The sequence below is a fragment of the Panthera leo genome, chromosome B1, assembly GCF_018350215.1.
Source record: "Panthera leo isolate Ple1 chromosome B1, P.leo_Ple1_pat1.1, whole genome shotgun sequence".
Lineage (NCBI taxonomy): Eukaryota > Metazoa > Chordata > Mammalia > Carnivora > Felidae > Panthera > Panthera leo.
Window position 1 is genome coordinate 200,682,234 of NC_056682.1, and position 16,183 is coordinate 200,698,416.

Below are 16,183 nucleotides of genomic sequence, written 5' to 3' on the forward strand. Positions count from 1 at the left end.
AGCCGTCCACACAAGACCTCTTCCACTGGGGACGTCTTTAATTAAGTAATGTTTCTTCCTCCTTGTGCATCTAACTGATTGAGTCCCTCTGGTAGACTACCTGTCTGATCTAGAAAGCAAATTCAGGGGCGCCTGGGTGGCTCAGTCGGTTGAGCGTCCAACTTCGGCTTGGGTCATGATCTCGCGGTCCGTGGGTTCGAGCCCCGCGTCGGGCTCTGGGCCTGATGGCTCAGAGCCTGGAGCCTGCTTCCGATTCTGTGTCTCCCTCTCTCTCTGCCCCTCCCCCGTTCATGCTCTGTCTCTCTCTGTCTCAAAAATAAATAAACGTTAAAAAAAAAAAAAAAAGAAAGCAAATTCATCCTCCCGAGGCGGAAAGGAGTCCCAAGAGTTTAATTCCTTTGTCCCAGGACACAGTGGCATGGCACACCCAGCAGGTGCTTTATCAGCGTTGGCCCAATCGAAAGGCAGGCGCTCAGCAGGGTCACTTTCCTTCCCAAGGGGCTTCCCTGGTGGCGCCCCTTGGAGCAGAACCCCTCCAGGGCCCCCTTCCCCTCGTTTCCTTCTCTGCTTCCTCCCTGCTGGCTCACCCCCTGCTCTGGCCTCTTCCCTGCTGGCGGCCACACGCCTTCTTTTTCTGAGTGCATCATTTCTCCCAGATGCCGAGACTCGGCGAATGAGGTTGCCAGAAACACAGGCTGGAAACCAGAAATGTTTTTTTTCAAGAAGAAAGAGGATTTTAAAATCTTGGCTTGAGAGTCTTGCTCAAAGAGACAGCGAATAGCAAATCTTCCTTTGGAACTTAGAGTCTCTCCAGCTCCCCAGTTTGGACGCATTCAAAAGGGGGATTCTTCGGGGGCTTGAAGGGATTTTGTTTTGACCTGCACCTTTGCCCTCACCTCTGAGCCTTGGTTCATACTTTTCCCCTTTCAGGGAAAGACCTTTCCCTGCTCTAAAGGCCCCTGGCTCCGATTCACCCTTCATGGCTCAGTGCAATGCCTCCTCCTCCATGAAGCCTCCCTGATCCCTTCAGCCTTTCGGTGCCCTCAGTGCTCACTGGTGAGGGGCGAGTAAATGAGTGTGGACGGCACTGGGTTCAAGTCCAGGCCCTGCCAGCTGTGTGAGCTTCAGCAGGTCCCCCAGCGCCCCTGGGCCTCACTTGCCTGCCGGCACAACGGGGATGGTAAGAGCAGCACCTCTTTCGGGGGTCCTGGAAGAACTCAACCACACCTACCCCGGAGGGCCTGGCCATGGCAGGTGCCAGGGACCGTTGCTTCTCCACAGCCGTCCCAGGGGTTCTGCAAATGCCTCATGCCCTTCCACACCCCTAGCAGCCTGCTCAGGCTGAGAAGAGGCTTGTAGTGAGCCCAGCTTGGGGGACACCACCCGCGGATGCAGGAGTTTCTGGGCTCTGCCTCCCCCGCCAGGGTCTCAGACCTACCCTGTGGTTTCCCTGAGACCCTGGGAAAGCTTGGCTTATGTCCCCCCCTGCTCCTGCAGAGAGCTTACTTCACTACCCACAGACAAGGATTGTCATCTGGCAAAGGCTTTATTTAAATTAACGTCCCATAAAAAGATGGGATGTCACTTCCCCAGCCTCGGCAGCCGTGAGACGAGACGGCCTTAAAGCTAGTGACCCGCTCCCCGGGTTTGAAGCATTACAGAAACATTTTGCTGGTGGGCGTACAGGTCTCTCCCTTCAGCAGGGATGATTCTGGCCGGATCGCACCCGGGTGCTAACTCTCTTCTCACACTTGGGGTGGCAGGATGTAGCGAAACAGCCCTGGGTTTGGTGTCTGTCTGAATTCCTGCTGTGGCCCTGACCAGCAGGGGGCTGTGGTGGTCCCTTCCCTGGGGAGGGGAAGCTGTGTGCACCAGCCGAGATGGTGTGGGCCCTGGCTGGCTCCCAGGATGCCAGACCCCTCTCTTGGGCCCCTAACTACCCGGTCCAGGTGAACTCCCTAAAGTGCCAATTTTAAAAAGGAAATTTTATTTATTTTTGTTGTTCATTTATATTGAGAGAGAGAGAGAGAGAGAGAGAGCACAAATAGGGGAAAGGAAGAGAAAGAGATAGAGAGAATCTCTGGGATGACAGCATGGAGCCCAATGCAGGGCTCGAACTCACAAACCCTGAGATCATGACCTGAGCTGAGACCGAGAGCAGGACGTTTAGCCGACTGAGCCACCCAGGTGCCCCCACCGAAGTGCCAACTTTACTAGGTGACTCTTTTGGTCAACATCTCAGGACTTTAAAAATATAATCAACATTCTTCTCCTTGGCATTGAAGTCCCTCTGGGATCTGACCCCTGCCCGTGCTCCTGCCCTGTGACCTTGGTGTTCCCACCCACGAGGGGTGGTTACCTCTTGGAGCCCCAGCCTCTGCCCCACCTTCTCTCTCATCTCTGTCTCCAAACACTCCCTCCTTCCTGTCTTGGCACCTTTGCTCATTGGCAGACAGGACTGGGTTCAGACTCTCCTCTGGATCATCAGGGTTCTAAGTAACCCAAATCAACTCTGGCTGATTTAAGCAGAATATGAGTTTGATAAAAAGGCGGGTGAGCCGCCACGGAATTGGCTGGAGAACCAGGCTGGGGGGCGGTCGGGGCACCTTGGGCTGAAAGCAACAGCAAACCCAACTCGAAGTCAGAAAAGAAGTTCGGTTCCCTGTTAACAAGCTGAAGGCCAAGGGGAGGGCCTGGGGGGCCGGAGGGTGGGTGTTCATTCAGGGGCTCCGTGATGGACGCCTAGGGCCCAGGCTTGCCATCTGCTCTGCGCGGTCTCCGGGTGCTCGCAAAGGTGGCTGGCGCGTCCCGTCCCGTCCCGTCCCGACGCGTAGGGGAGCCCGTCGAGCCCTGTGAGTCGGGGTTCGGGTTAGGGCTCAGCGCGGAGGTCAGCCAGTCCCGGGAGTTAGAGAATTTGCCGCCATCCCCTGGGCGGCCCTCTTCTCACTCTCATTGGCCAGACGGGCGTCACCTGCCTACGCGTCGCCCAATCACGGGCAGGATGCGGGCCAATCAGAAGGCTTGTCTGTAGCCGGTGGGCTTGCAGGTGCACCCGGGTGGAAGCCGGTTCGGCAAGACCTCGCGGAGCCTGGCGGTGGCGCGGGGACAGGAGCCGGCGGTCCCACCCCGCGGCGAGTGTCCTAGCAGCTCTTGGCTCACTCGCTGAGCCTGGACGCCACCCCAGTGCCCACCACCTGGGGAGTGGAGGGGTCAGCTCTGGAAGGTCCTCGACCAGGCGCACCCGCACAGCCCCGCGCCGGGACGGGGAGACCTCGACGCCGTGGCAGCAAGAGACGAAAGTAGGTGTAAAGGAGCCTGAAGTGCAGAAACATGCTTGTTTCTTACAAATCTGAAAACGGAGGGAGCGCGTGCCTTTCGGCAACGGCTGTGGACGGCAGGAGGCCGTCCGGGGGCCCTGGGGGCAGGCACTTCGCCCCTTTTATCTCTGGGTCCCACTGGCAGCCTCTGGGGGCCATCTCTGGCCCAGGTTGATGCCAAGCGGGCGGCCTGTCTTTGGGTCTCAGGGCTGGAAGCGTCCCCTCCCCACCGAGCCTCATTCTTGCTGTGCGAGGCAGACGGAACTTATGTTCTTGATTCTCTGTGCGGACTTGAACTCTTTGTCACGTAGCCCTTTCTAGCAATCTATTCGGCTTACTGATTTAAATTACTGCCTCCCCTAGAACAGGGCTCCTCAACCCTGGGCGCTACTGGCCTTTGGGGCAGGTAAACTGCCTGCTCGGGGCCATCCGGTGCATTGACGACCCTGACCCCCACCCCCTGGATTGCCAGTAGCACCCTGACCCCAGGGTTATGGAAAAACCGTCTCCAGACATTGCCAAGTGTCCTCTGGGGCACCGCCCCCACCCCCCCCCCCCCCCCCCCCCCCCCCCCCGGTTGAGAACCACGGCCCTGGGACCGCAGCATCCTGGGGGCAGGGAGTTTGGTCTGGTTTGTTCACTGAGGTGTCCACCTCTGCCCCTGCCCCAAGGAGAGGGTCTGGAACCTGGGGGGCGCTAAATGCTTGCAGAGTGTTGCCGAGTGAATGGAATGCTTCTTAGATCCCCTGCAGAGCCAGCGGGAGCTGTTGTCCCATTTCCCAGGTGAGGGAAATGAGGCTCTGGAAGGCGGAGCCTGCCGCAGGTAAGCGCGTGGGTAGCGGGTGCCAGGAACAGGTCACGGGTGACCGTGCCTTTGGTGCCCCAGTGCAGGGGGAGCCTTCAGTTAGTGGGTGCCAGGGGCAGGGGTGGGGGTAGGGAGCCGGTGGTCCAAGGGCACGAACTGTGAGCTGTAAGATGAATGAGGCCTGGGGGGCTCATTCGGTTGAGCATCCAACTTCGGCTCAGGTCACGACCTCGCGGTTTGTGGGTTCGAGCCCCGCGTCGGGCTCTGTGCCGACCACTCGGAGCCCGGAGCCTGCTTCGGATTCTGTGTCTCCCTCTCTCTGCCCCTCCCCTACTCACACTCTGTCTCTCTGTCTCAGAAATAAATAAACATTAAAAAAACTTAAAAACAATGGTGATTATAGCCGACCACACTGTTGTGACACCATATTGTACCAGTGACATTTGCTGAGTGTAGAGCTTACGTGTTCACACACACACACACACACACACACACACCCCGTGAAAAGGGGAGGTGATTGATGAGCTGGTTAGTTAGTTGGGGTGCCCTTCCACAGTGGATCTGTGTGTCCAGTCATCATAGCGTATGCTTTAAATATCTTACATTTTGTCGGTCCTATCTCAGCAAAGCCGAACAAACCGCCCCCCCCCCCCGCCCACCCCGACCAAGTGGAGATTTTGGGGGGATGCTGGCATGGAAAGCCAGGGGACGGTCTGGACTCGGCCCCTGGAGGCAGAGCCTGGGGCGGGTCAGCCTGCCTGTTGGGTGCACAGCCCCTGCCCCCGGCTGGAGGCACTAGGCCCGTCTGAGAAAGTCTCCCGGCTGCCCGAGTGGCTGGGCGCCGATTGACGGGTTCTGGGAGACCGGCTGCAGTCAATCTGAATCAACTTGGGGCCTGATTTGAAATTCAAATCCTGGCTACACAGAAAATTAATATGAATTTCGTATTCTGTTACTCTCGCAGACCCAGCCGTGTCTCTGCCCGGCCGGGCCCCGGGGCGCCGCAGGCTCCCCCGCCGACGCCCGCCCGCCTCCTGCTCCCCCGTGGCCCCCCGCGCTCTAGAACGGGGGGCTTCGCAGGAGAACGGCTGCCCTCTGGATATTTCACCTGCAGGTAAGCCACAAAACAGAACGGTGGAACGACTGGGGCCAGCCTCCCCCAGCAAAGGTGGGCGGGAGCATCTGAAATGGGGTGTCCGGGCAGAGCCTCACCAGTGCCACCCGCATTTCCGAGCAGCCCGAAGGCCTGGCCTTTGGACGGAGGCAGGGGCTCTGGGGATTGGGGAGGAAGGGACGCTGGCCAGGCCTGGGCAGGGCAGTGGGCCCTGTGGGCCACCTGTCCCCGTGAGGAAGGGGGGGAGCCACCTGCTGGAGGAGGCTCTCCGACCCCCGCATCTGGGGCTGGCACATCTGCCTCCATTGCAGCAGGGCCCCGAGTACGGCCTGGCTCTGGGGTCTCTGTGCTGCTCCTTCCTGCAGTGGGTCAGGGCTGTGCCAGGACCCCACCCCCAGCCCCGTCGTCCACCCCTTTTCTGTCCAGCCCCACACCGAGAACCCAGCCACTCCCACACTCTGTAACCTCCCGTGGCTCCCTATTGCCCGAGAGGCATTAAGGCCTGGGCTTGGTGGTGGTGGTGGTGGTGGTGGGAGGTTAAATCCTGGCTCGATCAGTGTATTAGCCTAGTGGCCTTGAGCAAGTTTCTTAGTCTCTTTGTGCCTCGGTTTCTTCTGTCCAGGGAGATAAGAGCACCCAGCTCTCAAGCCTCCCTCCTCGCCCGCCTCCTCACACTCCGGATGAGGCCGAGGTCCTCTGGCCCTGCCCTTGCCCGTGCTCAGCTCCGCCCAGCCTCCCCCCTCCGCCGTTCCCTCTGCCGGCCTTCTCCTTCTCCTTGTCTGCCTGAGCCCGACGCATCCTGCAAACATCTGCTCGGTTCTGTCCCAAGAAGTGTCCCGGCCCTGCGGGCGGCCAGGCATCTCCTGCCCTTAGACCCGCCGCCCCTGTGCGTGGCTGTCACCGAATGGCCGTCTGTGTCTGTCAGACCGTGGGCTCCTGGGGGACCTGGGCTGGCACATACTCATATTTACTCTCTGTGCTCCTAGCCTGGCCCCGCGCTGTTTGGGGAGCCTGTTTCCTCCTGCCTGGCTCGGCCCTGCTGATCTTCAGGGCGTGCCCGCTGGGGTGTTTCTGAGCCTCCCGGAAGCCCACCGGCATTCCCAGTCCCCACAGCTGGGGGATTTGGCCTGGGCACCTAAGCATAGGGCCCCTCCCCAATGGCCCTGCCTCCTGGGCCCAGCGGTAGAGGGCTGGGCATCCTCTCGGCGTCCAGATGTGGCTCTGAGCTCTGTCCTGGGCTCTGCGGGACGTGCAACCTTTCCCAGAATTGCATGACTGACTGTGATCGTCTTTGTTACTGTTGGGAGGCCGTTTGGCACGTGGGAGGGGGGTTGTGTCTGAGGCAGCCTTTGTCCTTGTGCTCCATGAGGCAGGGTCCAGAGCCCGGGGCTCTCTGTCCCTGCTGTGTACCCACCCACTGCCAGACCCACAGTAGGTGCTCACTGATGAATGGATGAAGACATCAGTGGGCTTTTCCCAGAAGTCAGCCTTGCTGAGCCTTACCCTGCCGAGTGCCTCCCAAGTGGCGTCCGGGCCCAGGGCGGGGCGCAGTTGGCACCTCGCTGCCCTCCAGGCTGAAGTGCCTGGACCTCGGCCCGTGGGTACAGAGCTGGCTCCCTTGGGGTGCAGTCCCCGCTCCCCTCAGGGCCCACTGATAGGTCCGCAGCCAGCCTCTCAAATACACGACCTGGGCACCCGCCTCCCAGGCCACTTGCTGGGTGGGCCGTGCTGGGGGCTCTGGCCGCCACAGGAGGGCGATGGGTGGCTGGCCATCTGTCGCTCATTTGTCTCTGTCCTGCCGCCTGCCCCCCCTCCCCCCACCAGCCACCAGTGCTTTATTTACGGCCGGCTTGAGGGGCTTGCTAAATCCTTCCTGGATCAGGCTCCATTTGTCAGCCTCATCTGACGGGGGCTGACCAGGGCCTCATCACTCTCCTGTCCTAGCTTCCCTGCTCCCCGTCTCCTCCAGCCTTTCCGGTGAGGGAAGGGGAGCCGGAGGGGAAGGAAAGGAATTTTTATTAATGGTTGTAATAGCACTGACTTCTCAAGGGCTCATCTGTTTCCTCCCCGACAGTTCTACGGGGCAGGCATGAGCATGCAGAGAAACAGAGAGGTTGAGGGGCCTCCCGATGTCACACAGCAAGGAGTCAGGGGTGCTGAGGTTTGAACCCAGGCAGCCCGGTCCGTGGTCTGTGCTCTTCAGACTCCGCCTCACTGCTTTAGTACTAGACAGAAGCCGTGTCGGGGTGACAGAGGAGAGGCCCTCCCCCAGGCAGTCACTTAGCAGGTGTTTCTGAATCCCGGGGCACTGGGGACACAGAGAGGATACCTGTCAAAAACATGTCATTTATCCATTCCGTTAATCTTCTGAAGTCAAGTACATATAAGCAAGGTGCTGTCACTAGCCCCATTTTATGAATGAGGAAACAGGCACAGGGGTGTTAAGAGACTTGCTCAAGGTCACACAGCGAGGAAGTGGGGAAGACGGGGTTTGCCAGCTGTCTCGTGCCTTGGGGATGTTTGCGATCTAGCTGGGGAGACCAAAGGAGTCTGGCCGTCACCACGCAGCGCTGTAGGATCCCCAGGGAGCACAGAGGAGTCTGAGCACAGATAGAAGCCTGACAGGCTGACCTGTGGAGGGACGGCCGTCCTAGGAGGAGACAGCGGAAAGTTCCCTGCGTGGAGGTCTGGGGGTGCCCAGCCCCCACCAGTGACACACTTAACCCTCATGCCCCACCACTGCCTCACTGGCTGCAGGGCACACAGTGTGAGTGGGGTTGGCCCTTGCCCTCTGGGGCTCCTCTGGGACAGGCCCAGCTGCCGGCCACCTGGCACTGAGGCCCTGCGGAGCACTGGGCATGGAGTCCTCTATTCCCCTGGGGACCATCTGGATCCAGGTGGAGTGGGCTGGGAACCAGGCACCCCTGCTATTGGGGATGCAAATGCCTTGGTTGGCGGAGCCTGGGACTGAGGCCCGCAGGTGCCCACCCCAGCACCTCCCCAGGCCCCGGGCCTTCCCATCCGCCCCGTTTCCCCTCACTCTAGCCACCATGGACTCGCTCCCCTGTACTGTCTTGTCTGATAGAGTTTAGATTTACCACTGGAGGCCTTATGTCACTGAACCATTGAAAAGTCATTCTTAAGTGCTCATATGAATTTCAGCTTTCACCTCCCCTCGCTCATTACCCTCCGTATGCTTCCAAGGCGCTGGGCTGAAGAGAAAGACAGGGAAGAAGAGTTTATGGTGGGGAGAGAGTGTTTGCAGAGGGGCACGAGGCTTGAGACTTTTGCCACCCATGTGCTGTGTGACTCTGGATACATAACCTCTCTGTGCATCAGGGCTCTGGGTTGGAGAAACCTATGGGTGTGGGGAAGGTCGTTGACCCCACTGTACAAAAACATCCTAATTTCTCTGTGCCTGAGGACCTGTGTTAGTTTTTATCCAGTAGGGTCACATTATGGGGACATCTCCTCGCTATCCTGTCCTCTGTGACCGTGGACCCTACCCCCTAGCTCAGCCATTGGTATAGGGTGGTGTTTTCCTAAGTGTCATACACGTTCCACTGGGTGTGCAGGACGCTGGGGCCCAAGATGACAGCTTCAGGGACACAAGGGAACTACTTGGGCTGTTGGAGATGCTCTTTATCTTGACTAGTAGTGGTCACGTGACCACATGTATTTGTTAAAATTTGTACAACTGTGCACTAAGAAGGGTGAGCTTAACTGTGTGTGTGTGTGTGTGTGTGTGTGTGTGTGTGTGTGTGTGAGATATCTTCGTTAAGGATACTTTTTTAGAAAAGTCTTGTGCATGTTTGTTAGAGTTACTTCTAGGTAGTTAATATTTTTTGTTGATACTATGCAGGGTATCTTTTCAAAATTACATTTCCTGCTTATTGCTGGTGTATAGAAATGTAATTGTGATATTTCTAAGTAGAGCTTACGCCCAGAAATGGTTTTGAGTTCTCTTAGTGCTTCTAATAATTTATTTATTAGATTGTAGATCTCTTTTGGGTTTTCTAGGTAGGTATGTTATTTTTTGAAATTTTTAAAAATGTTTATTTTTTGAGAGAGAGAGAGAGAGACAGAGAGACAGAGCATGAGCAGGGGAGGGGCAGAGAGAGAGGGAGACACGGAATCCGAAGCAGGTTCCGGGCTCCGAGCTGGCAGCACAGAGCCCGACGCGGGGCTCGAACCCACTAGCCGCGAGATCATGACCCGAGCTGAAGGTGAACGCTTAACCGACCGAGCCTCCCCAGGCGCCCCCCTCTAAGAACAACTTTTGCCGCACTTTGCAAGTTTTGACATACGGCATTTTCATGACCACCTGATCCCAGCAATTAAGAGCATCCATGTTCTTCCTGGCCCCAGGAGATGAAGTCCATTTTCTAGAAGAGAGAAATTGGGGAAGTGGTATTGTTAGTGCAGGTGATGCAGGTCCTGTCAGGGCTTTCAAGAGGCCTCAGAAGAGCTGTTGTATTGTCTTGTTTTGTGTTTTACTTTGGTCTGACGCAACATTTGGGAAGGAGCAAGTTGCAGAATTATGCTTTATGTCACCTGCCATCTTGTTCTGCCTGTGACCGGAAGTTTCCACCAGAAGTTTCCACACCTGCGGCTTCTTGGGAGTCAGAGTTGAGGGAACACCGAGAATGGAGTTGGAGACTAGGGCTGTGAGCAGCCCCTGAAAGGTGTCCACGCCTCGGTCCCGAGGTCCCACGTGGAGCTCCGTGGGCACGGCCACCGCCTGGCTTTTAGGCAGCTGAATTTCAGCAAATTTGGGAAGTGACTTACCCCTTTTTGTCAAGAGCCTTTCAGTTGTCTTAGGAATCCCACTTTGGGGACTGGAGGCGGGAAAAAGAATTCGGACAAAGAGGTAAATAGATGAGATGTTTATCAGAATCATTTACGAGAGTAAAAAATCCAGAAGTTGAGGGTAATGAGTTCTTCTGTATCGACCTGTTAAAAGAAAAATGCTGGTGATGAAAACTTTTAATAAGAGGCTGAAATGCTTATGGTTACGTTTTAAGTGAAAAAAGCAAAAGGCAAGATTATGCATACCACGTGATGTGTGTGTGTGTGTGGAAAAATTACGAATTGAAAACATCCAGAAGAAATATGCCCGCACGTGGTCAGGCAGGTCCCCAGCTGGTGAGACTTACCACCGTGTATTTCCGCCAATATACCATTTAGGAAAAGAGCGGTGTCAGGGCAGCCTGGTCACGCAGCAGGAGAGGTCGCTCATTTCCAGCGAGGTCTCAGTGCCGGTGTGTGTGGATCTCCTTTGAGCTACGTGACATCTCTCCTGGTTGGCACTGTTACTGTCCCATTTACAGGCGAGGACACCGAGGCCCAGAGCAGTTCAGCGATTTGCCAGACATCACATACCCAGTAAGTGGCAGAGCTGGGGTCTCAACCCAGTGTCAGGGAGAGAGAGCCATCAGGTGACCTGCCCCCTGTGGCCGACACGCCCGAGCCCGGCTTCTCCCGGACTGGCCTTTCCCTACTGGTGCCCAGGTCTGCCTGTGGGGCCGGACTTTCTCTCCCGCACCTGGAGCCCACCCCGTCCCTGCGGGTCTCCCACCTGCAAGCCCCCGACCCTCCTATTCCTGCCTGTGCTGTGCCCCGAGCACCCGCCTCCCGAGGGAGACCCTTCTGGCAACCCCCTCTGCCACTGGCAACGCAGCCCTGGCCCAGGAGGAGAGCGGGGGCCTGTGCCCGCACTCCCGTCACCCCCGTCACAGGGCAGGTTCCGCAGCACGAAGACGGAGGCTGCCCCAGGCCAGGCACCTGCCTTGCTCCCCTGCAAGGAGGGATCGCTGCTCCCATTTTGCAGGGGAGGAAACTGAGGGTCAGCCATGTCACGCCCCAGGGTCCCTCCAGTCTCTAGCCCGGCCCCTCTGCCGCGTGGGCCCCCGGGTCCTCCAGGGTCGGCGCTCCGGCTCCGATGTCACTCCCTGTGGGAGCCCCCCTGTGGTCCTCCTCACTGACTGGCTGAGCTGGTTTCGTGGCCTCTCAGAGCCTGAGGTGGGTCCCCCTCGTCCCGTCACCTGGCTGTGGTCTGCGGTGCCCCTCATGAACCCGTCTGTGTCATAGCACTCACGTGGGGAGGGTGATGGGTGACGAGCCACCCCCTGGGACCCTTTCCCCGACGACCTTCCCTTCCATCAGAGACTCTGCACACGCACACTGTGACATTGGTGTTTCACCGTGGGGCGGGGGCACAGTCCATATGCCGTCTGTGTCCCCACAGGGGGATCCTGGCGGACAGGGGTCAGAGATTTAGTGAATAGAAACACAGGACTTCCAGTTCAATTCAGATTTCAGGTAAACAGGGAATTGTGGGATTTCGGTATGAGTATGTCCCGTGCACTATTTGGGATATACTCATGCTAAAAAAATTAACTTGTTGCCTACCCGAAACTCAGATTTAAGCAGACGTCCCGTTTTTTGTTTGGCAGCCCTATGCTGGACTCACGGCAAGGCCCCTTCACCAGCCCTCTTTTATGGCCCCCAGGGAGTAGGGGTGAGCCCCGGACGATGAGTCTGGGAGCAGGGAATGGTGTTCTCAGTCCTGCCCTCTTTCCTTTTGAAAGGTAGTGAGTGTGTGGGGTTGGGACTGAGCGCCAGACAGCCTGTGTCCAAATCCTGGCCGGGCCGCTGCTGTGACCCTGGGCAACTTCGCCTCTCTACCTCGGTTTCCTTACCTGTGAAATGGGCGTCGTATCGCTGAGGGGATTCAGTGGATCGCCTGTATGGGACTTAGGATGCTGCCCGGCACACGGCAACTGCCACTCAGGCTCTTTAGGGTCTGTCCACGGGCACGGAGAGCGAGATGGCTCCCTGGACCACACCCAGCAGGCGGGGTGGGTGTGGGGGGCCCGTGACTCCCCTGGGACTCTGGGACTCTGTGAGTGAGTCTAACCCCGAGGGGAGTGTGAGCAAGCCCCCTCCTCCCTCACGGCCCGATCCTGACGAGGGCCACGTTTTCAGCGACGAGCGGCTCGACCCTGCGTCCAGGCTCTCATTGGGTCAGGGAGAAGGGGCTGCCTGCTGACCCAAGGCCCGCGTCATGTCAGGGCCTCTGTGGGGGCAGGGGCTGTGTTCTCTGCCACCGCGTCCCCTACCAGGCACACGGGGGACCCTGAGAGCAAATGTGCACCGACAGGGACCCCACGATGGTTAATGTCCATTAACCTAGCTGGGCCGCGACGCCCAGAGACTTGGTCAGGCACCAGTCTAGATGTCGTTGTGACGATATTTAAGAAATGAATTAACATCTAAAGCAGCAGACTTTCGGTAAAGCAGACGATTCCTTCATAAGGGTGGTGGGCCTCACCCAATCCATCGAAGGCTTTGGCAAAAAAAGACACAGGTCCCTGGAGGAAGGGGGAGTTCTGCCGTCAGGTGGCCTTGGGACTCAAGCGGCCACATCCACCCTCCTCTGGGTCTCCCGTCCACCCTTCTTCACTTTGGACTTGTCAGCCCCCACCATCCCGTGAGCCAACTCCTAGAATCAATCCTTTTCTCTCCATGCACACACCCATGCTCACAGTCTACTGCTTCTCTTTCTCCGGAGAACCCTGACCCCTACAGACCTTTTTGAGGGTCGGGTCACAGGACCACCTGTCGCCTCCATCAGGACCTGCGTCCTGTACCCCCTCCCACCTCCCCGGACACCACGGGCCTGACTTGCCCGCCAGGAAAGTGCACGGCCAGCGCTCGTGCTGATCGAACGTCCCGAGCGGGGGCTGCTCGTCCCTGCGTCTTGGGGGTGACTCCCCGCGAGCTGGCAGGAAAGCCCCTCTTGGTGCTGGAAAGTTCCTTTCCTTTCAAACTGCGTGCTCACCTGTTAGCTTTTCTCCTGGCTTCAGCCCAGAGGTCAGCCCCAAACGGAGCTTCTGGGCCCTCGTGTTCCTCTGTGCTCGTGCCTCAGTTCTGACCCTTCCCGCCCCCTCCCTCCCCCCCCCCCCCCCCCCCCCCAGCTACCCAGATGCAGGTTTTTACATCTTTCCTCGTGAATCAAAGCCCCTGGCTGTTGATCACGTCTGTCTCTCGGAGAGGTCCTTCCATCTCTCTTGTGGGTGGCAACCCTCCCCCTTTCCTGCCCCAGATGGAGACTGAATATGTCCATTTGTGTGCGGGGAGGCGAGAGCCAGCCGCCGCGGGCTCGGCGGGGCCGCCTGGGATTTGGTGCAGGCGTGGCCCCCCACGTCCGTGGCCGGTGGCAACCTCACGTGTCAGCCTGAGCGCTCTGCCAGGCCGAGGCTGTGCCTCCCGACGCCCTGGATGACGAAGGGGGGGTGCCAATGCTTCTGCTCCCCCTGGGCCTCACCGCACCCGGCCTGGCGGGGGCCTGTTCCTGCTGTTTCTGTCTCTCACGTGGCTCGTGTCTCTGCAGCATCTCCCCCTGTGCCTGCCGGGCCCGGGCATCCACCGTCTCATGCCTGATCACGGGCCTCTCATATCCCAGGGTGTCCTTCACACTTAAGCGGAAGTGACGCCACTCTCGGGAAATCTGACTCTGTCGCGTCTGTTCAAAACCCTGTTGCACTCAGAAGGGCCGCGTCCCGTCTTGACTCTGAAGGACTATCTTCGTCACTCACCTGCACGCCCCTGCTCCCGTCGGATCAGCCCCCGTGGTCTGGAGGGTGCCTCCCTTCTCTCTTGCCTCTGGGCCTTTGCACACGATGCTCCTTTTCCTGGTTCACCTTCCTACTAGGACGGTGATTGCTGGGCTTTCCTGCCCTCTTTCCCCGGCCAGGAGCCGTGCCTTCCAAGCACTTTATAGTCCTCTCCTTTGACTCTCACACACCCCACGGGATTGGTGTGACTTTGGGCCCCGTTATACAGGTGAGGAAACTGAGGCTCAGAGGGTTAAGTGAGTTGATGTAGGTCTCAGCTGAAGAGCTGAGGTTTCAAACCGGGTCTGCCTGGATCTGATTCTTGACCAGTGCATTTTGGGAGCTCCCCTGAAGCCAGGGCCCGGGCAGGGCTCTTCCCGAGCTGCCCTCTGTGATGGGCCCAGCTACACCTTGTGTCCTCGTCCGTTTACTTCTCTTGCTTGCTGATCTGTGAGCCGATCTGTGAATGGCTTCAGCCGCAGAGCCTGGCACGTCGTCGGCACTCAGGAAGCATTTGTTCGGAGAGCGAGAGGAGTTTCGGCCGAGCTGGTGGATGGCTTTGCATGAGGTCAGCGGTGTTGGGCCCGTCAGCACCGCTGAGGGCAAGGTTACTGAACGAGTGAGGGACCCGTGGGCGTGTAGGACGGCATTAGGGTCAGCAACGCAAGAATGTGGGTTCAGTGAGTAAAGTCCACTGTGGGAGTTCGTGGCTGGGTGACCCAGGATCTGGGCTCTGGACGAAGGATGGAGAGGGTGGGGAGGGTGGACCCTGCTGGGGCGTTCTTTGGCCAGGCGGGTGATGTGTCCCCAGAACCCAGGCGCCCAGCCCTGCCCTGTTGCCTCTTTGCCCAGAGAGGGTAGAGGTGTGGTTATCGACGGGCATGAGCCTTTTCTACCGCGAGAATGTTCTGGGCCGATGGCCACACGCTCTGTCATAGGATGCCCATTTCTGTCCCCACCCTGCTGAGCGAATTGAGATGTTCAGTGTTAGGAGATGAATTGTGTCCCCCCCCTAAAATTTGTACGTGGGGGTCCTTACCCCCAGGACCTCAGACGTGATGTGTTTGGAGACGGGGTCTTTACAGAGGTGACTGAGGTGAAATGAGGTCACTAGGGGGGACCCTGATCCGATCTGACTGGTGTCCTTATGAGAGATCAGGACACAGACACGCACAGAGGGATGGCCACACGAGGACACGGGGAGAAGACGCCAGCCACGTGTAAGAAGAGAGGCTTTGGGCGGGGGGGGGAACCAACTTGGCCGACATCTCAGTCGTGGACGTTCCGCCCCCGGGACCGCGAGGGTTGTTCACGCCCCAGTCTGCGGAACTTTGTTAGGGTGGCCTGAGCAAAACCCACACGGTCGGTCTGTGAGGAAAGAGCTGTGACCCCACCGGCCACCCCCTTCCCCGTGAGCCAGAGCCGGCCCCCGGGTTTGGGAGAAGCAAAAGGGCTCTGTCCCTTGAAAGGTAAAGACGCTGTCCACATTGGTAGGCGCACTGATTTGCGCTGACCACGTGTGTCCCCACCGGCTTGGCGACCCGGTGCACGGAGTGGCTCCGAGAGGTTGAACAACCCACCCAGGGCACACAGCGTGTGAGCAAAGCCCAGACACAAGGCCGTGCACATGCTCCGCAGGGGATGTGGGCCTGGGGTCGGGCTCTGAACCTCTGAACCTGCCCCCTTTTCGGCACCCAGCTCTCACACGCGTTCCGGCCTTGGGGAGCCAGGCCCACAGAGGCAGTTGTGGGCATTACCGTCGCCCGGCCATCGTGGGAACCCCACACGGTGGGGCAGTAGACACGATGTGGTCCTGTTGCAAAGGCTCATGCGTGCTGCTGCCCTCCGAGGCGTTCTGGACCTTTCTGGAGCCAGTCAGGGTTTCTGGCTGTGGTGTGGAGGGCAGCTTGTCCGGGTGGGAGAAGAGCCTTGGAACAGGGCCAGCGTCTGTCAGGGGAGAGGCAAGGTCAGCATGCGGGGCCTTGGTGTCTGTGCCCAGGGACCTCTGTGCACCACGGTCCCTGTGCCATACGGCACGCGTGGCCTGACCCTCCGCACCCACTGGGACCCCCGGCCCCTGCCGGCCCCACCGCGTCTCACGGCACCCGCTCTGCCCTACCCGGGGCTGCCGTGTAAGCCAGTCAGTTCTAGTGAATTCGCTGTAGGACGCAGCCTGTCATCGGTTCTTTGGCAGCCTTGAGCTTGCTCGGGCAGGCACTTTCGGGGGTCTTGAGGTCATCTCTGGGCCGGTGGAAACCATGTGAGCGTTCAAATCTTACTGTGCCAGGGTTGAGGGCCTAGTCTGGTCGGGCAGACCAGCTGGGTTAGC

General features: G+C 58.6%; 1 protein-coding gene across 1 annotated transcript in view; it reads left to right on the top strand.

The window, feature by feature from the left end:
* The first annotated feature begins 1,177 nt into the window (after positions 1–1,177).
* Positions 1,178–16,183, top strand: part of LOC122218545 — a 38,256-nt gene continuing 23,250 nt past the window's right edge. Inside the window, exons 1-5 of the mRNA XM_042936745.1 lie at positions 1,178–1,254; positions 2,961–3,034; positions 3,168–3,299; positions 5,087–5,236; positions 10,567–10,621. Of these exons, the coding sequence (XP_042792679.1) occupies positions 1,178–1,254; positions 2,961–3,034; positions 3,168–3,299; positions 5,087–5,236; positions 10,567–10,621 (488 nt within the window). The remainder of the gene's footprint in view (positions 1,255–2,960; positions 3,035–3,167; positions 3,300–5,086; positions 5,237–10,566; positions 10,622–16,183) is intronic.